This window comes from Rhinopithecus roxellana, chromosome 22 (genome assembly GCF_007565055.1).
Source record: "Rhinopithecus roxellana isolate Shanxi Qingling chromosome 22, ASM756505v1, whole genome shotgun sequence".
In the NCBI taxonomy this organism is placed as follows: Eukaryota; Metazoa; Chordata; class Mammalia; order Primates; family Cercopithecidae; genus Rhinopithecus; species Rhinopithecus roxellana.
Window position 1 is genome coordinate 9,322,401 of NC_044570.1, and position 25,346 is coordinate 9,347,746.

At 40.5% G+C, this 25,346-nt stretch overlaps 1 protein-coding gene and 1 pseudogene across 7 annotated transcripts in view; one reads left to right on the top strand and one right to left on the bottom strand.

Annotated features, from left to right (window-relative positions):
* Nucleotides 1-12,034: 12,034 nt before the first annotated feature.
* On the top strand, nt 12,035-12,898 carry LOC104657058 (annotated as a pseudogene).
* Nucleotides 12,899-16,030: 3,132 nt separating this feature from the next.
* Nucleotides 16,031-25,346, bottom strand: part of UTY (ubiquitously transcribed tetratricopeptide repeat containing, Y-linked) — a 229,739-nt gene continuing 220,423 nt past the window's right edge. For 4 of the 7 annotated variants that reach the window (XM_030926243.1, XM_030926241.1, XM_030926237.1 and 1 more), the window contains one exon: nt 16,032-16,663. In XM_030926243.1, coding sequence (XP_030782103.1) covers nt 16,619-16,663 — 45 coding nt within the window. In that variant the 3' untranslated portion in view covers nt 16,032-16,618. Of the gene's footprint in view, nt 16,664-25,346 lie in introns of all 7 variants that reach the window. The other 3 variants (XM_030926240.1, XM_030926238.1, XM_030926239.1) reach the window with 2 other exon arrangements.

The following is a 25,346-nucleotide window of genomic DNA, read 5'->3' on the forward strand; positions in this document are numbered from 1 at the left end:
CACACATATATGTGTGTGTATATACATATGTATGTGTGTACACACACACACACATATACTACAAGGTTATAGCAACGGAAATAGCATGACACTGTTATAAAAATAGATATATGGATCAATGGCAAAGAATTGAGGATCCAGAAATAGAACCACATATATAGAGCTACTAATATTCAAGTTGACAAATATATGCAATTGGGAAAGAACACCCTATTCCATAAATGGTGCTAAGAAAACAGAATAGCTAAGTGCAGAAGAATGAACCTAGAACCATATCTCTCACTACATACAAAAGCTAATTCACAATGGATTAAAACTTAAATATATCAGTTTTGTGCATATGGCTAGCCAGTTCTCCCAGCACCATTTAGTAACAGAGAACCCTTTCCCCATCGCTTATTTTTGTCAGGTTTGCCAAATACTAGATGGTTGTAGATGTGTAGTCTTATTTCTGAATTCTCTATTCTGTTCCATTGGAGTATGTGTCTGTTTTTGTACCAGTACCATGCTGTTTTGGTTACTGTATCCTTGTAATGTAGTTGGAGCTTGGGTAGCATGATATGTCCAGCTTTTTTATTTCTGCTAAGGATTGTCTTAACTATACAAGCTCTTTTTGGCTTCCATATGCATTTTTAAAGATTTTTTTTCTAATTCTCTGAAGAATGTCAATGGTAGTTTAATGGGAATAGCACTGAATCTATACATTACTTTGAGAAGTATGGCCATTTTTACAATATTGGTTCTTCTTATCCTCAAGCATGCAATGTTTCTCCATTGTTTCTGTCCTCTGTGATTTCCTTGAAGAGTGGTTTCTAGTTCTCCTCGAAGAGGACCTTCAATTCTCTAGTTAGATGTATTCCTTGGTATTTTATTCTCTTTGCAGCAATTGTGAATGGGAGCTCATTCATTATTTGGCTCTCTGCTTCCCTGCTGCTGGTATAAAGGAATGCTTATGATTTTTTTGCACATTGATTTTGTATCCTGAGATGTTGCTGAAGTTGCTTATCAGCTTCAAAAGATTTTGGGCTGAGATGATGGGGTTTTCTAGATACAGGATCCTGTCATCTCCAGGAAACTATAGATGCTGGCAAGTCTGCAGAGAAACAGGAATACTTTTTACACTGTTGGTAGGAATGTAAATTAGTTCAACCATTGTGTAAGACAGTGCAGCAATTCTGCAGAGACCTAGAAGCAGAAGTACCTTTTGACACAGCAATCCCATTACTGGATATATACCCAAAGAAATATAAATCATTCTATTATTAAGACACATGCATTTGTATGTCCATTGCAGCACTAATCACAATAGCAAAAAGATGGAATCAACAGAAATGCCCATCAATAATAGATTGAAGAAAATGTAGTATATATATACCATAGAATACAATGCAGCCATAAACAGGAATTAGGTCATGTCCTTTGCAGGGACATGGATGGAGCTGGACACCATTATCCTCAGCAAACTAACAAAGGAACAGAAAGCCAAACACTGCAAGTTCTCACTTAAAAGTGGGAGTTGAACAATGTGAACATACAGACAAAGTGAGGGGAACACACTGGGGTCTGTTGGTGGGTGGGGTGTGAGGGAAGGAGAGCATCAGGAAAAATAGCTAATGCATGCTAGGCTAAATACCTAGGTGATGGGTTGATAGGTGCAGCAAATCACCATGGCACATGATTACATATGTAATAAACCTGCACATCATGCACATGAATCCAGAATTTAAATGTAAAGCCAAAAACTATTTTAAAAGTGTATTTTTTTGGTTCTCTCTCTGTCACCCAGGCTGGAGTACAGTGGTGCAATCTTGGCTCACTCCAAACGCCACCTCCTGAGTTCAAACACTTTTTGTGCCTCAGCCTACAGAGTAGCTGTGATTACTGGCATGCACCACCATGCCCAGTTAATTTTTGTATTTTTAGTAGAGATGGGATCTCACCATGCTGGCCAGGCTGCTCTCAAACTCCTGACTTCAGTTGATCCACCTACCTCAGCCTCCCAAAGAGCCGGGATTACAGGCTTGAGCCATTGCAACTGGCCTATTAACATCTTGAAGACAACCCAGAAGCTTTGACCCAGGCAAATAATTTATGACTAAGAACTCAAAAGCAAGTTCAACAAAAACAAAATAAACGAGAATTAAACTAAAAATTTCTGGAAAGTAAAGGCTAATGGAGTGAACAGTTTACACCATGGTAGAAAATATTTGAAGACAATGGCCTAATATCTGTAATCCACAAGGAACTTAAACTATTCAACAAGAAAAAAATGTAACCCCACTAAAAATTTGGAAAAGAAGATGAACAGCTAGTGTTTAAAAGAAAACATACAAATGGCCAGGAAGAATGTGAAAATGCTGTACCTCATGAAGCATCAGGGAAATACAAATTAAAATCACAACAAGATACTATTGAGAGGTGACAATGTGCCAGCAGCCCTCACTCTGGGCGCCTCCTGGCCTCAGCGTCCACTCTTGCGGTGCTTGAGGAGACCTTCAGCCTGCCACTGCACTGTGGGAGCCCCTCTCTGGGCTGGCCCAGGCCAGAGCAGGTTCCCTCTGCTTGCTGGGGAGGTGTGGAGGAAGAGGTAAGGGCGGAACCGGGCTACCCAGGGCGCTTACAGGCCAGCCCGAGCTCCGGCGGTGGTGGGCATGGGCTTCAGGGGCCTGGAACGCCGAGTGGCTGGCTGGCATTGCTGGCCCAGGGTAGTGAGGTTGTGCAGGGTACCCCGGCACTGCCGGTCTGCATGTACTGTGCTCAAATTCTCTCCAGGGCTCAGCCGCCTCCCCAAGCGGCAGGGCTAGGTACCTGCAGCCCACAAGGTCTGAATCCACCCTGCCCTGCCCCCTGCCCCTGCCCCGCCTGCCGACACCCGCCCACCGGCCCCTCCCCCCCACCCCCAAGGTAGGCTGCTGTGTAGCCCAAGCCACTCCTAGGGAACCGCCCCCTGCTCCCTGGCATCGGGTCCCATCCACCACACCCAAGGACTGAGGAATGGAGGCCCGCATCAGTACTAGCCCGCAGCTTGGCCTGCAGCTGTGCTGCGGGATCCACTAGGTGAAGCCAGCTGGGCTCCTGAGTCTAGTGGGGACTTGGAGAACTTTTATGCCTAGTTAAGGGATCTTAAATGCACCAATCAGCACTGTGTCTAGCTCAGGGTTTGTAAATACACAAATCAATACTCTGTATCTAGCTAACCTAGTGGGGACTTGGAAAACTTTTCTGTCTAGCGCTGGGTCTAGCTCAGGGATTGTAAACACTGCAATCAGAACTCTGTCAAAACGGACCAATCAGCTCTCTGTAAAATGGACCAATCAGCAGGATGTGGATGGGGCCAGATAAGGGAATAAAAGCAAGACGCCAGAGCCGCCCAGTGGCAACCAGCTTGTGTCCCCTCCAGTTATCTATTGTGGAGACGTTGTTATTTCACTCTTTGCTATAAATCCTGCTGCTCTTTCTTTGGGTCCACACTACCTTTAAGAGCTGTAACACTCACGGAGAAGGTCTGCAGCTTCACTCCTGAAGCCAGCAAGACCACGAACTCACCAGGAAGAATGAACAGCTCCAGAGGCGCTGCCTTTAAGAGCTGTAACACTCGCAGCGAAGGTGTGCAGATTCACTCCTGACTCCAGACACATCTGAACATCTGAAGGAAAAAAACTCTAGACACGCCATCTTAAAGAACTGTAACACTCACCGTGAGGGTCCGCAGCTTCTTTCTTGAAGTCAGTGAGACCAATAACCCACCAAGTCCAGACACACTGTCTTCCACCAGTCCGAATGGATATTATTAAAAAGTCAAAGAATAACAAATGTTGGTGAGAATTTGAAGAAAAGAGAATGCTTATATACTCTTAGTGGGAGTGTACATTTTTACAACCTCTATAGAAAACCATATGGCAGTATCTCAGACAGCTAAAAATAAAACTAAAATTTGATCCAGCCATTCTATTACTGCATATCCACCCAAAGGAATATAAATAAGTATATCAAAAAGATACTGCACTTGTATGCTTATCACAGCACCATTCACAATAGCAAAGATGTGAAGCCCAACTAAGTTTCGTCAGTGGATGACTGAACTAAAAAATGTACAAACAGGCTGGGTGCGGTGGCTCTCGCCTGTAATCCCAGCACTTTGGGAGGCTCGGAAGGGCGGATCACGAGGTCAGGAGATCCAGACCCTCCTGGTTATCACGGTGAAACCCCATCTCTACTAAAACTACAAAAAAATAGCTGAGTGTAGTGGCGGTTGCCTGTAGTCTCAACTACTCAGGAGGCTGAGGAAGGAGAATGGCGAACCCGGGAGGTTGAGGTTGCAGTGAGAAGAGATTGTGCCACTGCACTCCAGCTGGGAGACAGAGTGAGACTCCGTCTCAAAAAAGAAAGAAAGAAAGAAAGAAAGACAGACAGAGAGAGAGAGAGAGAGAGAGAGAGAGAGAGAGAGAGAGAGAGAGAGAGAGAGAAAGAAAGAAAGAAAGAAAGAAAGAAAGAAAGAAAGAAAGAAAGAAAGAAAGAAAGAAAGAAAGAAAGAAAGAAAGAAAGAAAGAAAGAAAGAAAGAGAAAGAAAGAAAGAAAAAAAGTGCTAACATACTATGGAAAAATGCTGACCTGGAACTGAAGGCTGTTAAGTGAAATACCGAGAAACACAAGGTCAAATACTACATTTTTACTTGTAAGTGAAAGCTAAATAATGTACAGACTTGGACATAGAATGTGCAATGATTGGCATAGGAGAATCAGACAGGTGAGAAAGTGGGAGGGAAGTAAGGGATGAGAAGTTACTGTATACAATGTGCACTATTTAGGTGATGGGTACACTAAAAGCCCAAACGTTATTATATCTAATATGTTTATGTAACAAAACTGTACTTGTATGCCCTAAATCTATAAAAATTTTAAAATAAGATCATGAGGTCAGGAGTTCAAGACCAGCCTGGCCAAGATGGTGAAACCCTGTCTGTAATAAAAATACAAAAATTAGCTAGGTGTGGTGGCAGGTGGCTGTAATCCCACTACTCAGGAGGCTGAGGCAAAAAAATTTCTTGAACCCAGGAAGTGGAGGTTGCAGTGAGCTGAGATCATGCCATTGCACTCCAGCCTGGGTGACAGAGCAAGACTCCATTAAAAAAAAAAATTTAAAAACATGATTTATAGAATGCAAATTAGAACCAGGTGTAGGTGGCTCACACCTGTAACACCAGCACTTTGGGAGGGAGGTGGAGGTGGGAGAATTGCTTGTGACCAGGGGTTTGAGACTAGCCTGTGCAATGTTGTAAGACCCTATCTCTACAAAAAAATATTTAAAAACTAGCCAGCATAGCACATGTCTTTAGTTGAAGCTCCTCTGGAGGTTGAGGCAGGAGGATGGTTTGAGTTCAGGAGTTTGAGCTTACAGTGAGTTATTATGGTGCCACAGCACTCGATCATGAGTGACAGAATGAGACTCTCTGTAAACATTTTTAAATATAAAAAATGACATACAAATTAAACAGATTTTAATTATTGCACTTACAAAATTAAAATATATAGAAGCATAGTCTCTGGTAAGGCTGTTAGCAAACAGAAACTTTCCTATGTTGATAGTGAAAATAGAAATGCACATTGGTAAAACAGTGCTGGATAAAAAACTGGGACTAAAACGACATTGGCATTTGTCCTCTGATCCAATAATTGTGCTGGTAAAAGTTTATGATAAACTTGTATCTCAATGATAAGGAAATACATGATGACAAAGATACACAGTACAGCAGTATTTGTATGACTGTATATTAAAACCACTCAAACATTCATTTACAAGAGAGTAGTTGGATGAATTATAATACTTCCACACAATGGAGTACTTTATATCAATAAACAATGAGAAAGATCTCTAATAACCAATTTGAAGTAATTTGAAGAATATACTGTTAAATGAACAGATGTATAGTATGCTACCTTTCATGTAAGGAGGAAGTGGATGAAAAAATGTACACATATCTGTCATATATGCAGAAGAAATACAGAAAGTATAAACCAGAAACTAAGGGGATAAGTTACTTTCAGTGGAGCAATGAGAAAGGAAGAGAAAGAAATAAGGAATAGTCATTGGGTAGTAGATATGAGTAGGGAGTGACACTTCTCTGTCATTTCTCCTTCAATATTATATAATGCCCTTGTTTTTGTTGCTGTTGCTTTTACTGTTGTTGGTTTAACAAATCTGTTTTATCTGATACTCCTTTCTGCTTTTGCTTTCCATTTGAGGGATTTATATTTTCCCATTTCTTTTCTTTTTTTTTTTTTTTGAGTCGGAGTCTCGCTCTGTCGCCCAGGCTGGAGTGCAGTGGCCGGATCTCAGCTCACTGCAAGCTCCGCCTGCCAGGTTCACGCCATTCTCCTGCCTCAGCCTCCCGAGTAGCTGGGACTACAGGCGCCCGCCACCTAGCCTGGCCGGTTTTTTTGTATTTTTTAGTAGAGACAGGGTTTCACCATGTTAGCCAGGATGATCTCGATCTCCTGACCTTGTGATCTACCCCTCTCGGCCTCCCAAAGTGCTGGGATTACAGGCTTGAGCCACCGCGTCCGGCCTATATTTTCCCATGTCTTTACTATGAGTCTGTAGCTGTCTTTAGCTCTCAATGTAGGTCTTCTGTAGGCAGAAGATGGCTGGGTCTTGCTTTCTCGGTCCAACTTGACACTTTATCTTTTAAGTGGAGCACTTAGGCTATTTACATTCAAGGTTAATACAGATACGTGAGGTTTTGTTCCTGTCATAATGTTAGCTAGTTGTTTTGATATGTCAGTGGGATCTGTTTTGGAGTGTTTAAAGGATCTGTGAGCTTTGTACTTATGTATGTTTTTATGATGGTGAGTATCATTGTTTTGTTTCCATGTTTAGAACTTCTTTGATAATTCCTTGTAGGCCTTTTCTATTGGTGATGAACTCCTAAGTATTTGTTTGTCTGGGAAAGACTTTATTTCTCTTTCATTTATGAAGGTTAGTTTCATAGAATATAAAATTCTTGATCGGGTATTATATATTTCATTAAGGAACATAAAAATAGCCCCTTTTCTTTCTGGCTTGTAGGGTTTCTGCTCAGTAGCCTGCTGTTAATCTAATGGGATTTCTTTTATAAAAGATTGAAGTTTCTCTCTCACCACCCTTAGGATTTTTTCCCTTTACATTTATGTTGAATAGTCTCATGACTAAATGACTTGGTGAGGTTCTTCTTGGAATTTATCTTCCAGGAATTCTCTGGGCGTCTTGTAGTCATATGTCTAAATCTGTCCCAAAGCCTGAGTTTTTGTGAATTATTCTTTTAATTAGGTTTTCTATACTTTTTACTTTTTCTTCTCCTTGTATAATATCTAAAAGTCATAGGATTCAACACTTCACATAATCTTATTTTCTGAGGCTTTGTTCATTGTTAAAAATTCTTTTTTCTTAACTTTTGTTTGACTAGGTTAATTTGAAAGACCTGTCTTCCAGCTCTGAAATTTGTACTCCCACTTGGTCTAGCCTATTGGTAAATATTTCAGCTGTATTTAGTAATTCCTTTGATGAACACACCCTAAGTTATTTTCATGATTTTTTGTGTCAGTTTTTAGCTTTCTCTTGGATCTCATTGAGCTTTATTTATTTATGTATTTATTTATTGAGACAGGGTCACACTCTGTCACCCAGGCTGGAGTGCAGTTGCACAATCTTGGCTCACTGCAACCTCCACCTTCTCGGTTCAAGCAATTCTCCCTCCTCAGCCTCCTGAGTACCTGAGATTACAGGTGTGCACCATCACGCGTGGCCTCTCATTGAGCTTTAAAATCAATATTTTGAATTATTGATTTTCTGGTATTTCAAATATTTCATTTTGGTTAAAATTCACTGCTGGAGAGTTACTGTGATTCTTTGGGAGTGCTGTAACACTCTTTTCTAAATATACTTTTGAAGTTTTTCTTTGATTGTTTCTCATCAGGATAATTTTTTTCTTTTTCTTTTTTGTATTACTCTTGTTTGGCCAGGAATCACCTGTCCCTCACCCCCATGCCACCCTGGTCACACACACCCCTTGGGGAAGTGTCTATAATGCATAATGTCTTTGACTTTGGTTCTGTGTCCTTTCAGTGGGAAAGGGTCTATACAAGTTGCAAGAGTATTCACTGTTCACTGTTCAGGCTAGTAGATGGCACAGATAATAACTGTTGTTAATGCAGATGTGCCTATACTTGATGCGTGTTTACTCAGAGAAATTCTCTATTGCCTCATGCAATTGGCTGATCTGTGAAATGCACAATAGTCTGAGCTCCATGCTTAGCCCCACATATGGGGTTGGTTGGGACAACATGGGCAGGGCTGAACCAGAAAGGCCCATCTACAGGTCCCCCAATGACAGGCAAAAGCATTAGTTCTTCGAGACCATCCTGGCTAACACAGTGAAACCCCGTCTCTACTAAAACTACAAAAAATTAGCCGGGAGCGGTGGCGGGCGCCTGTAGTCCCAGCTACTCGGGAAGCTGAGGCAGGAGAATGGCGTGAACCCGGGAGGCGGAGCTTGCAGTGAGCTGAGATGCGGCCACTGCACTCCAGCCTGGGCGACAGAGCAAGACTCCATCTCAAAAAAAAAAAAAAAAAAAAAACCATTAGTACTGAGGGGAAGGGGAAGGGGTTCTGCTGTACACCTCCCAAGTGGCCAGAGGTGTGTGTAGGCATGAAGTTGTGAAACCTCTGCTGCCCCAAGTTCTGTCCCAAATTTAGGCTGACTGCAGCCTAAATTTATAATCTAGGGGTGGGTGTTCCAAGTGCCTGAAGACATGTCTGGGTGTCAAGTGAAGAGTACTCTTTTGTACCGAGATCTTTGCAATGGAGGGAAGTTTTGGCCAATGTTGCCAATCGAGGCAAGCAGAAGTGGGGTCTGCCTCCCTCTAACCCTTCAGAAGTGGTGAGGCATGCTTCGCTAACAAGCCAGGGGCGTAGGTTGGGACATCTAGCTGTAACACAAACAGACATGTTCCAGGTCACAAAGCTCTCCCTGGCTGCAAGTCTCTGCCTAGGAGAAACCTCGGCTTTAGCCAGTCTTCTCTTGCTTCAGTTATACAGTGGTGTCTTCCTCTCAACCTTGGATCTGGAAAAATGCCTAGAGCTTTTCCTGGTGTCTTTCTCCTTCACTGCCTCTTGGCCTCTCCACAAGTTAACTCCCAACTATGGAAGAAACAAGGTGTTCTCCCTTGGCCTGAGTTCCATAGATCAATAATGGAACAGTGAGTCACAGAAGTGGACTCTGTGCCCTTCTCACATACTGGAGCTTCACTCACTTTTATCAGCTGAATGTTGTCATCGGGTTGGGTTACCAACCCTTTCCTCTGCAGAATCTGTGGTGTCCTTCAGTGTATTCTATTCTGGTAAATTATCATTTTTTTTCCTTTTTTTTTTTTTTTTTTGAGACAAAGTCTCATTACCTTGCCCAGGCTATAGTGCAATGACTCGATCTTGGCTCACTGAAACCTCCACCTCTTGGATTCAAGCAATTCTCCTACCTCAACCTCCTGAGTAGCTGGGGTTACAAGAATGCGCCACCATACCAGCTAATTTTTGTATTTTTAAAGTACAGACAAGGTCTCACTATGTTAGCCAGCCTGGTCTTGAATTCCTGACCTCAAGTGATCTGCTTGCCTCAGCCTCCCAAAGTGCTTGGATTATAGGCGTGAGCCACTGTGCCTGGCCCTACATTTTCTTTATCGTATTAAAGCTTACAGAATGTATATTTAGTCATGATTTTTGTTATTTCCAAGTGGCAGAGGGACATTAAAAGCCTCTAATCTGCCTGTCTGGAAAAAATCTGTTTTTCAAATTTTAAGAAGAGTTTAAGAAGGGTTGATGTTAATTTTTCTTTAAACATTGGTTACAGTCATCCATGAAGCCATGTAGTCCTGGGCCTTTGTTATTGTGAATTTTTGATTATTGATTCCTTATTGGAATTCACTGAAGGACACCACAGATCCTGCAGAGGAGAAAGTTGGTAAGCAAACCCAATGACAGTAACTTCCTTTTTGTAACTCTGTTTCTTTTATGTCAGCTAGGCTGGTGACTCATGCCTGTAATGCTAGCACAGTGGGAAGCCGAGGCATGAGGATCACCTGAGCTCAGGAGTTCTAGAGCAGCTTGAACATATCCAACCCGATCTCTATAAAATTTAGCCTGGCAAGTGCCTAAGCAAGACTGTCTCCAGGAAAAAAAAAAAAGTTTCTATGTTTTCTCATTCAATCTTGGTATTTTGTATGTTTATATAAATTTATCAATATCTTCTATGTTATTTTGTTTATTGGCAAATAATTGCTCCCTGCAGTCCCTTTTGATCCCTTTTGTATCTCAGCCATTCATTGTGATGTCTCCTCTTTTATTTCTTATTTATTTGAGCCTTTTTTTCTTAGTGTAGCTAAGAATTGGTTTTATTTTTCAAAAAGTTAACAGTTTGTTGATTCTTTCTGTTCTTCTATCCTCTAATTGATTTATTTCTTGGTAAACTTTATTTCAATTTATTATTGCTTCACTGCTAAGTTTGAACTTTGTTTCCTTTTCAATTACTCAGTATGTTGTATCTTCATTTTCATTTGTTTTGAGCTGTTTTTTCCCACTTTTTCTGTTATTGACTTTTTGTTTCTATTGTGATCAGAAAATACATCTCATTATGTTCTCAGTCTTTCTAAATTTTAAGACTTGCTTGTTAAGTCTTTTTTTTTAAAGTTTTCTGTGTAAATGTTGAACCCATTTTTGAGGGGTATTAAAGTCCACTGCTGTTATTGTCATTCTGTGCATTTTTTCTTCTGATCTCTTATCACTTGCTTTATGTTTAGAAGGTCTACACATACACACCCACACCCACACATATATACATATGTATAAAGAAATATTTATATATCTAGATGCTAGATATAGATATATAGATGCTTCTACATATATAAAGGTTACTTTAGGCTGAACTTAAAAAACATCATGAGGCCGGGCGCGGTGGCTCAAGCCTGTAATCCCAGCACTTTGGGAGGCCGAGATGGGCGGATCACGAGGTCAGGAGATCGAGACCATCCTGGCAAACACGGTGAAACCCCGTCTCTACTAAAAATACAAAAAACTAGCCGGGCGACCTGGCGGGCGCCTGTAGTCCCAGCTACTTGGGAGGCTGAGGCAGGAGAATGGCGTGAACCCGGGAGGCGGAGCTTGCAGTGAGCTGAGATCTGGCCACTGCACTCCAGCCTGGGCGACAGAGCAAGACTCCGTCTCAAAAAAAAAAAAAAAAAAAAAAAACATCATGAACAATCCTCCCACGACCCCCTCCTGAGTAGGTGGGATTACAGGAATGCACCACAATGCCCGCCAAATTTTGTATTTTTTGGTAGAGATGGGGGTCTCACCGTGTTCCCCAGGCAATTCTTGAACTCCTGGACTCAAGTGACCCGCCTGCCTTAACTTTCCAAAGTGCTGTGATTACAAGCATGAGCTGTCATGCCTGGCCTAATTTTTAAAAAAACATATCACCGAATGGACAAATTTTCCCATTGTCAGATAAAGTTATCCCATTGTCAGAAAATGAAGGAGAGGAAAAAGATAATGAAAGGAAAACAGCTCATATGGGTAACAGGAAGTACAAGGAGACATTTGCTTATAAAAGAGGAAATCAGGCTGTGCGCGGTGGCTCACACCTGTAATCCCAGCACTTTGGGAGCCCGAGGCAGGAGAATCATGAGGTCAGGAGATCAAGAAGAGCCTGGCCAATATGGTGGAATCCCATCTCTACTAAAAATACAAAAATTAGTCAGGCATGATGGCAGTTACCTATAATCCCAGCTATTTGGGAGGCTGAGGCACGAGAACTGCTTGAACCCGGGAGGTGGAGGTTGCAATGACCCAAGATCACCACTCCAGCCTGGGTGACAGAGCATGACTCTTTCAAAAAAAAAAAAAAAAAAAAAAAAAAAAAAAAAAAAAAGAGAAATCAGATTCAGAGAACTAAACTACCATATCCTTAACATTACTGTCCTTGCCTTCCCCAGGGTGTTGCTGAAAATGTCAGACTCAAATTTAGATAGCAGCAAGAATTTCTTTGAGGGGGAAGTAGACGATGAAGAAAGTATGATTTTGACATTGGTGCCAGTTAAAGATGACCCAAAGATGGAACAAATGGAACCAAGTGTTTCTTTAACTTCTGATGTCAAATTGGAGAAATTTAAGAGATACAATCAAGGTCATCTACTTCAAACAAATGAATAATTTACAGCTCCACAAAAAGCTAGATGCAAAATACTAGCACTTCCCTTGACGACCATTTTGCCTCCCACTAATATGGGACACTTTGTGGGACTGCTGTCAACAACTCAGTTTGAGTACTAATAGCAAGAAAACAGAAGTTTGTCTGAGGTTGCATAGGCATGCTTAACTTGAACAACAGCAAGATATGCCTGAAATGTCACAAGATCAGATTACAGCGACGTTTGAGGAATTGCAAGGCAGTGCCCAAGAGAGCAAGGAAGGCTTAAGAAAAGTTATGAGGTGAATGAGAGAGCAGAAGAGAATAATACAGTGGAAGTGATAAGTGCAGTGCAGGGAGTCATATTGGCATCATGGGCAAGAATTGCTGCAAGAGCTGTGAATTCATGTCGCATTCCTGTTTCTATTGAGGCCTTTTTGATGCAAGCCTCTGGTGTCAGGTGGTGTGTGGTCCATGGCAGATGTCTCTTGGCAGACACAAAGGGTTGGGTACAGTTTCATGCAGGTCAGGCCTGGGTGCCTACCACTCACAGGAGGATGATTTCTCTCTTCTTGTTACCTGCGTACATTTTTCCATCCCTAGGCATAGAAGATAATATGTTATGCCCCCACTGTGTTAAGAGGAATAAGATGATGAAAAGATTAATGACAATGGAGAAATAGCTGCAACCTGATTGAATACAATGTACTAGAGAAGGAGGGATATACTTAAAACCATGTAACCTATTATGAAGGAATGGAAGAGGAGACAATTTGAAGGAATCCTTGTAACCTACAAAACAAAATCATAGTGACTAGAACTCCACGGTGAAGATGGTTGACCAGTGACACAGCCCCATCTAAAGAGCCCCTTTCTGTAAGCCTGAAAATCCATTAAAATAGTCACTGCAATTGGCCAAAAAAAGAAAAAACAAACAAACAAACAAAAACCATGCCATGAACTATAACCTAAATAAAACTAAGACTGTAATCTATTCTGTGCCAGTCACTGACTTTTGGCCAATAAAAGGTGACCAACTGTTCCAACTGTTCAAATAAGGCAAATGCTGAACTGTGACCAATCCAGCTGTTTCTTTTTTTTTTTTTTTTTTTTTTTTTTTTTTGAGATGGAGTCTTGCTCTGCCGCCCAGGCTGGAGTGCAGTGGCCGGCTCTCAGCTCACTGCAAGCTCCGCCTCCCGGGTTTACGCCATTCTCCTGTCTCAGCCTCCCGAGTAGCTGGGACTACAGGCGCCCGCCTCGTCGCCCGGCTAGTTTTTTATATTTTTTAGTAGAGACGGGGTTTCACCGTATTAGCCAGGATGGTCTCGATCTCCTGACCTCATGATCCGCCCGTCTCGGCCTCCCAAAGTGCTGGGATTACAGGCCAATCCAGCTGTTTCTGTACCTAACTTGTTTTCTGTAAGTCACTTTCTTTTTCTGTCCATAAATCTTCCACCAAGTAGCTGCAGTTGAGCATCACAGCCTACACTGGCTAGGGAGGCTGCTCTAAACTTTTATGAATTCAATTTATGAATTGTTCTTTGCTCAGTTAATTTTTTTAACACATAGGTAGCTACTTGTATTGCTATTCTGTTAACTTTACTATTTTATAGTTCTTTTGAACTTCTTTCTTCTCTGGCTGTCTTTGTACTTGTTGATTTTTGGTGTATATGTTTAGTGACATAAAGTTAGTTCTTTCCCCTTGTTTCTGCATTTACTATTGGTATTTTCTTTGTGGTTACTCTAGAGGCTTACATAAAACATCTTGTAAGTCTATCTTAAGCTGATAACTGAACTATAATTGCATCAACACTTTTACCTTTCCTCCACTTTTATTACACTTTATATGGTGTGTTCATTCATTATGATTTACTTTAGACCATTAAAGTATTTGTGTGTCTATATATTTACCTGTATCAAGGAGTTGTTTCAATGTTGCTGTTTAGCATCATTGGTTTCAACCTAACTTCCTTTAGCATTCCTTGTAAGGTAATTTCAGTGATGATGAACTTTTATCTGAAACCTCTTCAATTCTCTTTTATTTCAGGACAGTTTTTTGCTGGGTTTGGCATCATTGGTTGGCATTTTTCTCCCAACACTTTGAATATACAATTCTATTCTCTTCTGGCCTGCAAGGTTTCAGCTGACAATTCTGATTGTTCTATGGAGATTTCCTGAATGTGACAAATTGCATTTTCCCTGCTGTTTCACATTTCTATTTGGTTTGGACTTTTGACCATTTAATGATTAATGTGTCTCGGTGTAGACTTGTTATGATTCACCTGATTTGGTATCTTTTGAGTATCATGAATCTGGGTCCATTTCCCTCCCCAGAACGAGGAGTTTTGAGCCATTATTCCTTCAGATAAACTTATCTTTTTTCTTTCTCATTCCTCCTGAAATTCTCATAATGTGCTATGTTGACTTGCAACTTAAGTGGTGTTCATAAGTCAGTCACTTTCCTTAGTCTCTTCACCCTTTATTCCTTTTGTTCTTGTGTGGCTAATTTCAAATTTCATGTTTCAGAGTTCACATTTCTTTCTTCTGTGTGATTAATTCTGTTGCTCAATCACTGTATTGAATTTTTAAAATTTCAGTTATCATATTTTTCATTTCCAGATGTTTTTCCTTCCTCATATCCATCTTTGTATCATTCTGTTTATGTACCACTTTCCTGATTTCATTTAATTATGTGTATTCTCTTGTATCTCACTAAACTTTTTTACAATGACTATTTTTAATTCTGTCAGGCAATACATAGATCTCCATTTCTTTATTGCTGGTTGCTGGAGATGTGTTTTGTTCTTTTTATTGTGTCTTATTTTTCTGATTCTTCATATTCTGTATAGCTTTGTGTTTATATGCATGCATTTGAAGAAACAGTTCTCTGTCTCAGTTTTTTCTGACTGACTTTCAGTAGGAAATATATTTTTAAGTCACCATAATGAGAAGTTCTGGACCTTTCTTCCTATTTGCCCTGGGCATTTTTGTTAGTTGTTTTCCAAAAAACTGTACTATCTTCCTCTTAAAAACAATCGTGATTGTGTTACACCTATCTGATGTGTGAAGTGAGACAGAAACTGAACTTCTGGTTGGCACAAAGGAATGCTTTGGGGGTATACACTGCTCTTTCCCCTTTCCTGGGAGAGAAACCTCAGGCATGCATCATCTTCTGATTTTACATATTTATGCTAGCCACAAAAATATCTCTCTCTCCTTAGCAGCTGTGGACATCCATACTGTGCCAGTTCTTTCAGTGCTGTGAGATGAGATAGGAGCTAGAACCTCAAAATGTGTACCGAAAGACCAGGAATATTGAATCTGCCACAAACTCTTTTCCTTCAGCCATCGCTTTTTGCTGTGAGCTGTGCTGGAACTTGGAAAAGAAGCTAAACTAGGTAAAAGAATATTGTTCTTCATATTCATTTCAGTGCAGCTGGTATCAGTTTGTGATTGTCCAGGGTACTGCAAATGCTTAAAGGACTCTGAGCTTCTCAAAACGGAATCTTGATATAGTTTTAAATCTGTGTTTATGTGGGGGAAACAACATCTGTAACTTCCTATATTACTGTCTGGCTGATTTGACAATAATTTAAAATAAAATAAGGTATCATGTAAATACTTTAACAAGCAATTACAAATCTCTTGAAATTACTAATAAATTTCAGCAAAAAATGAGTAATAAAAACACCAGTTTAACTATAGAAATAAAAAATAAAGGAATTAGAATAAAAGACAGTGTATTGGCTCAATAGTAGATTATATAATACAGAGGAAAAATTTCAGTGACAAAGACAGAACTTCCTGTGTATTCTCGGTGAACACGAAAGAAAAAGTAAGTTGAAAAAAGTGAACACAGTTGTGGGACCTGTTGTTTCAGGAATCGTAGGGTGTTGCTTTTCTGGCCAGAAACCTCTCTGGGTGGTGGTGCCTTTGCCAAAGTTTTGCTCAGGCCTGCTGGGCTTGCTCCACTCACTCAGTCTGGAAGGCTGCACGTGGCTCACATTATTGGCATAGATCCCATGCCTGCTAAGGGCTAGCCAGATGTGGAGCGGAAAGAGGTATGTGAGCAAGTGAGTTTAGGGTCCCGCTATTGCACACAGTCAGGTACACTGGCTGCTGCACAAGGGTGGGCAGCTCGAGGTGTTGGCATAGGCACCAGCTCTGTGAGGGTGCAGTCGAAGCAGGCACATCACAAGCAGCTTCCACAGCTGCAGTGGTACCAGGAAGTTTGGAGACTCCAGAAACCACAAGGTCCCAAAGAGGGACTGACAACTCTGGCTCAAGGAGCTTCCAGGTCTGGGCTCTCTGAAGGGCTGCAACTCCTCTCCTCTTCACTCACAAGGTGGTGAGCAAGGGGTATGTGTTAGCCCTGTTTGTTTTACAGCTTTCAGCCCCACCATTCAGCAGCTCCCAATTTCTTCTGCTGTGTCAGGGAAGAATGAGGTCTGTGGACAAATGAAGGGAGAACAAGACAAAGAGAACTTTTATTGAGTGACAGAATAGCCCTGGAGAGGGAAGTTTCTCTATGGGTACAGGTCTTCCGGTCATCTCTGCAGCTCTCAGCAGAGATGAGGCTCTGGAGTGGGTGGTTCCTTTCTGCAGCTGGTCACCTGAAGTCTGTCCAGCTCTGCCTGAACCCAGGGCTTTTACGGGCTGCAGAAGAAAGTGAATGCCGATTTGCCCATGGGTGGAAAAGGCACCACAAGTTCACATTGGGGTTTGCCGGACTGCCCAGCTTTCAGGCCCTCCCTGACCTGAAGGTGGGGGCTCACCAGGGACCTGCCCCCTTCCACGCAGGAACCTGTCTGCCTCCTGCTGCCTTTCATGGTACCCAGGATGTATGTATCAAGGGACACCTGCAGGCCAGTGTAAGCTGCCCTCAGCCCCTCCATCAGCTTCTCTCTTATGCTCATCAGTGCCCAAAGTTCAGAGTGGGCCAGTAAGGTGGAAGGCTGGCATGTCAGTACTGCCTTTAGCATGAGTACAGCTGGCCAGGCTGACACAATGCCAAGTCCTGGCCCCAACCTTGCTCTGACATCAGAGTGGACACTGGGAGCGGAGAGACGCCAGAGAGCAGGACCAGATACCTCCAAGCCTATGGGAGAGGGGTCCTTCCTGGGCCCCTGTGAGTGCAGAGATGCCTGGCTTTGCAGCTGTGGGAAGGCTCAAGAGCACAGGGAGGCCCAGGTTCACAGCTATGACTATCAACTTGGAAGTGGGGGGGCGGGGGGCGCTCCCACTTGTCCCCAGCTCCTGATGACCTTGTTGAGTGTGCAGCTCAGGGAGTAAGTAACTCAAACATCAACACTAAGATGTAAACATCAACAAATTTAAAAGAACTGAAATAATGCACAGTGTATTTTCTGAGCAGTCAAACCAAAGTGGAAATTGATATTACACAAAAATACAGCCTCCCCACTCCCCATCACTAGGGAATTAAACAGTTCTAAATAATACATAGATCTAAGAGAAAACCCTAAAGGAAATTTTAAAGTATATAAAACTGAATAAAAATTAAAATACAACATATCAAAATATGAAGGGTATAATTAAAGCTGTGAAAAGGGAGTTATTTCACTAAATGCATGTATAGAAAAGAGATACTTATTATTATTTGAGATAAGTTTCCACTATGTTGCCCAGGCTGGACAGCAGTGTCACAATCACAGCTCACTGCAGGCTCAAGCAAGCCTACTGCCTCAGTTTTCTGAGAAGCTGCAACTATAGGCACCCAACATCATGCCTGTCTAATGTTTTAATTTTTTGTAGAGTTGAGGTCTCATCATATTGTCCAGGCTGGTCTTGAACTCCTGGGCTCAAGCAATCCTCCTGCCTTGGACTCACAAAGTGCTGGGTTTACATGCATGAGCTACTGTGCCTGGTTGAAAAAAGTTTAAATTAACTGAAGGAATTATATAAAGTAACTAAAGAATGAAGGGCAAAACAAACCCAAAGGGTGTTGTGGGTGAGGGATGAGGAAAGAAAAATCAGTAAAACTTGGGGAAAAACAGTAGAATAAATAAATAAAATAAAATTTTGCTTTAAAAATAACTGGTGAACTGGTGAGTGAAGTCACAAAATATCAATAAGGAATAAAATACATTACTGCAGATACTATACTACTGAAAGGGTAATAAAAATACCATGAGAAATTCTGTAACTTAAAAGAAACAGTTCTTCAAAACTCACAATCTGGCAAGTCAATCAAAATATAAGAGACAATCTGAATAGTCTGTGACAATTAAAGAGAAATTGAAATTTCCTTTAAAAGTCCCAAAAAGAAGACCTAGACTATTATGGCATCACTAGATAAGTCAGCCAAATATTTTAGGAATTAATATCAAGTTTACAGAATGTCTTCAGAAACTGGGCAGAACACTTCTCAATTCAAAATAAGGCCATTCTTACACTGACACAAAATTAGAAAAAGACAATGTAAAAACAGAAAATACCAATAGTACTCAAGTACATAGGTATAAAAATAAACATTTTAACAAGCTGAGCTCAGCAAATACAAAATTAAACAAGCATGCAACACAAACAGTTGGGAGAAGGCTCATCTACGTAAAGCTACTTTGACATTGAAAATCAGTTAATGTAATCTATTTAAAAAGTCATATGGTTGATATCAACAGATGCAGAAAAATGAGAGCACCTGAAAATTTCAACACTCAAAGGTAAAACCTGCTAGGAAACTAAGAAGAGGATATTCTTAATAAAGAGCATTTCCTTATAAAACTACTGCCAACATCATACTATTAAGAAAATTTTTTTTTAAAGATTGGATACAACAGAAAGTAAGAGTGTCCATTTTCATCATTCTTATTTAACACAATATTGGGAATTCTAGCTGCTGTGATAAAGTAAGAAAAATAAACACATTAACAACATATAGGAAGGGAGGAAATAACACTCTTCTTTATTGCAGACTGTACACATGGAAAATGTAAAATTTACAAAAATCTTTTTTGAACTAATAAATGAGTTGTGCATGGTCAGAGGATATTAAATAAACAGAAAAAAGTTAATCATTCTGTTGACTAAAGATGAACTTGCGGAAATAGAAATTAAAAGCCCAATACCACTTACATCTCTCAAAAATAAATGAAGAAGCCTTCATGATGGCTGAGTAGGGGCATTTGCTTTCTCCAATAAGAGAACCAAAGTGAGTAATTACACATGAACTAGACCATCCAAGAGAGAGCACTGGAAAAGAGGCAATACCTAAAGCAAGGAAGAATTAGGTGAGGCAGTCTGCTTGCCGAGGATGGGCTGGGAGCTGAGAGACTTTCCAACAAGGTCAGGGGTGAGTGATCCTCAGGAATCCATATTCATACTAGGTACCCCTGTAATTCTAGTCACTGGAGAGCTAACCCCACTCAGTAGGCCCTGAAACTAACATAGGGAGCAGCAGAGAGATGGTATGATGGTACTGCCTTAAGCATATAGCCTGTGCAGGATCCCTCACATTCCCTGAGATCTAAGCAGTTACAGCAAGGCACACTCTCTGGAACATCACCCTAAACAGACTGAGGACCATCTTTGGAGTCCAGAGGAACCAGGGCTGAGGTGCAAGAAATGCATGTGCTGCTGACTCTGGAACTTAGCTATAACCAATCACGGGCTACTTGGGACAAAGGTATGTCCGAGATGCAAAGAAAGTGCCATTCTAGAGCCATGCCGCCAACAGACTCCCTATTGTTTTGAAGCCCAGCAGTGGTAGGGCTGAGATGCAATAGAAAAGATGGCTGCTGTCGCCAAGATGTAGCTGTGAGCACTACCAGAGCTGAGGCATGAGTAGTACCTGTGCTCCCAACATATGAGCCTAAGCTGCTGTCACTGAAACCAATAATGCCTGCCTAGTGGCATGAATGCTACCACCATCTATCTAAGCATTCTGCCAGTGGCCTGAGAATCCCCATAACCCCTGCTTTCCAGGGCCAGCACACGTACACACCATCAGCCCTGAGGAAAACCCAGCCTGAGCAGGTTTAATCCCCTACCTATGCCACAGCAAAGCCTGGATCTTGGGTGTGACCCCACTCAGTCCACTAATGTTGACACCTGAACACTCCTTGTGGGGGAATCAATCTGGATCTTATCCACCTGGTTGCTATAACCACAGCTGATACCTATATGCATGTGTCAGACATAAGCCTGGAGACTGGCCTGATAAGCTCACTGCAGTCTGATACACATTGCTTAAGGCATCCTTCCATTGTCACTGCCAGCGCCATCATCCATGCCACATGAGGTGTCCAGAGGTCCAAGAACCTACCTACATGCTGAGCTCACAGTTGCCACTATCAGCATCAGAGAGTAAGCCACCTGGGGGCCCAAGCATGGCCTGCTTGGATACACTAACACTGGTGTCAACTGTAGGTCACACAAAAGCCCAAAATACAACTATTCAGTGCACTGCTGCCACTACTAGGGCCTGAAGATGGGCCAGTCTGGCATCCCAGTCCCAGGTAAAACTGCACTACAGCCTCTAATACTAACTGTACCCACAGTCAGTGAAAAAGTCTCAGATACCACTGATGCTCTTTACAACCAAAGAAATCACACAGAGATTATCCTACTGCATGAACCCAGAATCAAAGCCAAAGTGCCTTGCCCAAGCAATGCCACATATTCATCCTCAGAAATATGTGCTTCCCTATGAAAGGGAATTAAGAAAATTGGAAGTGACTGATACATCAGTTATGCAGATATCAATGAAACGACACATGAGAAAGCAAGTTAATAAGACATTTCCAAAGCAGATAATAATTCTCCAGAAATAGATCTAAATAAAAAATATATACACAAAATGGCAGAAAAAGACAGTAGGAATTGCAAAGAAGCTCAGAGAGGAAGAACATTTTAAAACAAATATTTAAAAAACCCAAAGCAAAAACAAGTCAGTATATGAATGAGAAGTATAACAAAAAGACAGATATTATTATTATTATTATTTTGAGACAGAGTCTTGCTCTGTCCCCCAGGCTGGAGTGCAGTGGCCGGATCTTGGCTCACTGCAAGCTCTGCCTCCCGGGTTTAGGCCATTCGCCTGCCTCAGCCTCCCGAGTAGCTGGGACTACAGGCACCTGTCACCTCGCCTGGCTAGTTTTTTTGTATTTTTAGTAGAGACGGGGTTTCACCGTGTTAGCCAGGATGGTTTCGATCTCCTGACCTCATGATCCGCCTGTCTTGGCGTCCCAGAGTGCTGGGATTATAAGCTTGAGCCACTGCGCTCAGCCAAGACAGATGTTATTAAAAATAAGTAAATCAATTCTGGAACTGAAGAAGTCTTTGAATGAAGTACACACTAGGTTTGGAAGCAGCAAGAATTGGCTATATTAAGCAGAAGAAAAAAACCTCAGAACTCGAAAACAAGTCTTTTGAAATTAAAAAACCAGACAAACATTTTTAAAAGAATGAAAAAGAATTAACAAAATCTTTACAATATATAGGACACCATAAAGTGACCAAATATATAAATTACTGGCATCTCAGCATATGAAAAGATAACAAAAGGTTAACAATTTTTTTAGCAAAATAATAAATGAAACTTCCCAAGTCTAGCAAGAGATTTACATATCCAGATACAGGAGATCCCATGATCCCCTCAGATATGACACAAAAAAGTCTTCTCCATGACACGTTATAGTAAAAGTGTCAAAAGTCAATGACAAAGAGAGAATTCTAAGAACATCAAGAGAAAAGTGTCACGTTATCTATAAAAGAAATCCCAACAGATGAACAGACTGCTCAGCAGAAACCTTGCAGGCAAGGTTAGAATGAGATGATATAACCAAAGTAATGAAAGAAAATACCTGTCAGCCCAGGATGCTATATTCAATTCAATTTTCCTTCATAAATGCAGAAGAAATGAAGTCTTCCCCAGACAAGCAAACACTGAGGAAATTCATCACCACTAGATAAACCCTACCAGAATTGCTCAAGGGAGTCCTAAATGTGAAAATGAAAGCACAATATTTGCCATCATAAAAACACATCACGGTATAAAATTCAATTATAAGAAAACATACAAATAGGAAAGGACTCAAATGGTACCACTACAGATAACTGCCAAACCACAATAATAATAAGAGAAAAAGAAAGAAAAAGGAATATATAAAATCAGAAAACAACAGTATGAGAGGTACAGAACCTCACATACCAACATATCAATAACCTTAAATATAAGTGGACTAAATTCCACACTTTATAAAATATATAGATTCTATGGATTAAAAACTATGATCCACTTATATGCTCTCTACAGGAAACTCACTATACCTGAAAAGTCAGCACATAGACTGAAAATAATGGTGGGAAAATAGTATATGTAAGCCAGAAGCAAGTAGAAAAAAAAAAAAAAAAGACAAAGAAGATCATTATATAAAGATAAAGGAATCAATCCAGCGAGAAGAAATAACAGTTCCATATACATGCAGCCAGTACTGGAACACCCAGGTTCATAAAGCAAATATTAATTGATCTAAGGAGAGATATTTCAACGCAAGAATAGTGAGCAACTTCAATCCCCACTCACATTAGACTGATCATCTAGACAGAAAATCAACAATAAAACACTGGACTTAAGATTAGACATTGGACTAAAGGTACCTAACAGAAACTTGGAGAATGTTTACCCCAAAACTGCAGAGTGCATACTCTTTTCACATCAGCACATGAAAGATCCTCTAGGATAGACCATGTTAGACCACAAAACACTTCTCAAAAAAATTTTAGAGAGCCAAGATCACATCAAGTATATTCTAGCACCACAGTGGAATAGAACAAGAAATTAACATTGAGCTCAGTGGCTCATGCCTGTAATCTCAACACTTTGGAAGGCTAAGGCAAGAAGACTGTGTAACCTCGAGTCCAATACCAGTATAAGCAACATAGCAAGACCTTGCCTCTATTAAAAATTTAAATCAGCTGGGCATGGTGACATGTGCCTGTAGTCACAGATGCTGAGGGAGCTGAGGTGGGAGGACTGCTTGAGCCCAGCGGTCAAACCTGCAGTGAGCCATGAGTATCGCACTGCACTCCAGAGCAAGACATTGTCTCAAAAAAAAATTTTAAAATTAAAAAAATAAAAAAGGCTGGGCATGGCGGTTCACACCTGTAATTCCAGCACTTTGGGAAGCTAAAGTGAGATGATCACTTGAGCCCAGGAGTTCAAGACCAGCCTTATAAGTGAGATGCTAATTCAATTAAAAAAACTAAAAACACAAACCATAAAACCACACAATAACAACAACAACAAAAAAAACCCCCACAAAAAACTAGAAATTAATACCAACAGGAACTTTGGAAACTATACATACATGGCAATTAAAGAACATATTCTTTAACAACCACTGGTCAAAGAAGAAATAAAGATTAAAATAAAAAAATTATTTAAATAAATGAAAATGGAAACAACACACCAAAATCTGTTTAATGTAACAAAAGCAGTTAAAAAGAGAAATGTGTAACAATAAGTGCTTACATCAAAACAGTACAAAGATCTCAACCATGCAATCTAATGATGCACCTATTTGAAAAACAAGAACAAACCCAAAAATAGCAGAAGAAAAATAATAAAGGTGACAGCAAAACTAAAAAAAAAAAAAAAGAGACTCAAAAAGAATACAAAGGATCAATCAACACGAAGTTCGTTCCTGAAAAGACAAAATTAATAAACTACTAGCTAAGCTAACCAAGGAAAGCAAGAAGACCAAATAAACAAAATTAGAAGTAAAAAAGGAAACATTACATCTGATACTAGAGAAATAGAGAAGATCATGAGAGATTATTATGCACAAGTATAAACTAATTACAAAAATTTAGAAATAATGGATAGATTTCTGGAAATATACAAACTACCTAGGATGAATCAAGAATAGCCAGGCACAGTGACTCATGCTTGTAATCCCAGTACTTTGGGAGGCTGAGGCAGGTGGATTATGACGTCAGTAGTTCAAGACCAGCCTGGCCAAGATGGTGAAACTCTGTTTCTACTAAAAATACAAAAATTAGCTGGGCATCTGTAACCCAGCTACTAGGGAGGCAGAGGCAGGGAACTGCTTGAACCTGGGAGGTGGAGGCTGCAGTGAGTTGAGATCATGACACTGTACTCCAGCCTGGGTGACAGACAGTGTGAGAGTTCAGCTCAAAAAAAAAAAAAAATAAAATAAAAAAAAAAATAAAAAATCAAGAATAAAAAATAACCCTGAAGAATAAAAAGTAGTGATATTGATTCAGTATTAACAAGTATCCCAACAAAGAAAAGCTCAAGACCAAATGGATTCACTGCTGAATTCTACAAAACATGTAACAAATAATAGCAATCTTCCTATTTCAAAACATTGAATAGGAAGGAATTATCCTTAACGCAGTCTATGAGACCAGCTTTATCTGATACCAACACCAGAAAACACACAACAAAAATCTATATACCATTATCCTTGACAAATGAATCCCCTGCTCTTGGCTTAGAGGAATTAATATCATTAAATTGAACACACTGCCTTCCCCAAAGCAGAAAACACACAACAAAAAACAAAACTACACACTATTATCCCTGATGTATTGCATCCCATGATCACGGATCCAAGGAATTAACATCATTAAATTGAACATTCTGCTCAAAGCAATCTACAGATTCAATCCAATCCCCATTGAAATACCAATGTCATTTTTCACAGACACAGATAAAATAATCCTAAAATTCATGTGGAACTAGTAACAAAACTGGCTACATAGCCAAAGCAATCCATAGCAAAAAGAGACATCATACTACCTGATATAAAAATATATTACAGGGCTACAATAGCCATAAAAGCATACTATTGAAAGAGACATAGATCACTGGAAGCAAATTGGATAACCCAGGAATAAATCTAGGTATTTACAGTCTAGTGACTTTTTTTTTTAAACTAGATGAAAAGAAAATACATTTGAAAAAGGACACTATCTTTAGTAAATGGTGGTGGGGAAATTGTAGACCCATATGAAATAGAATGAAACTAGACCCTTTTCCTTACTGAATTAAAAAAATCACCACAAGGCTAGGCACACAGTGTAATCCTAGCACTCTGGAAGGGCAAGGTGGGCAGATCACTTGAGGTCAGCAGTGCGAGACCAGCC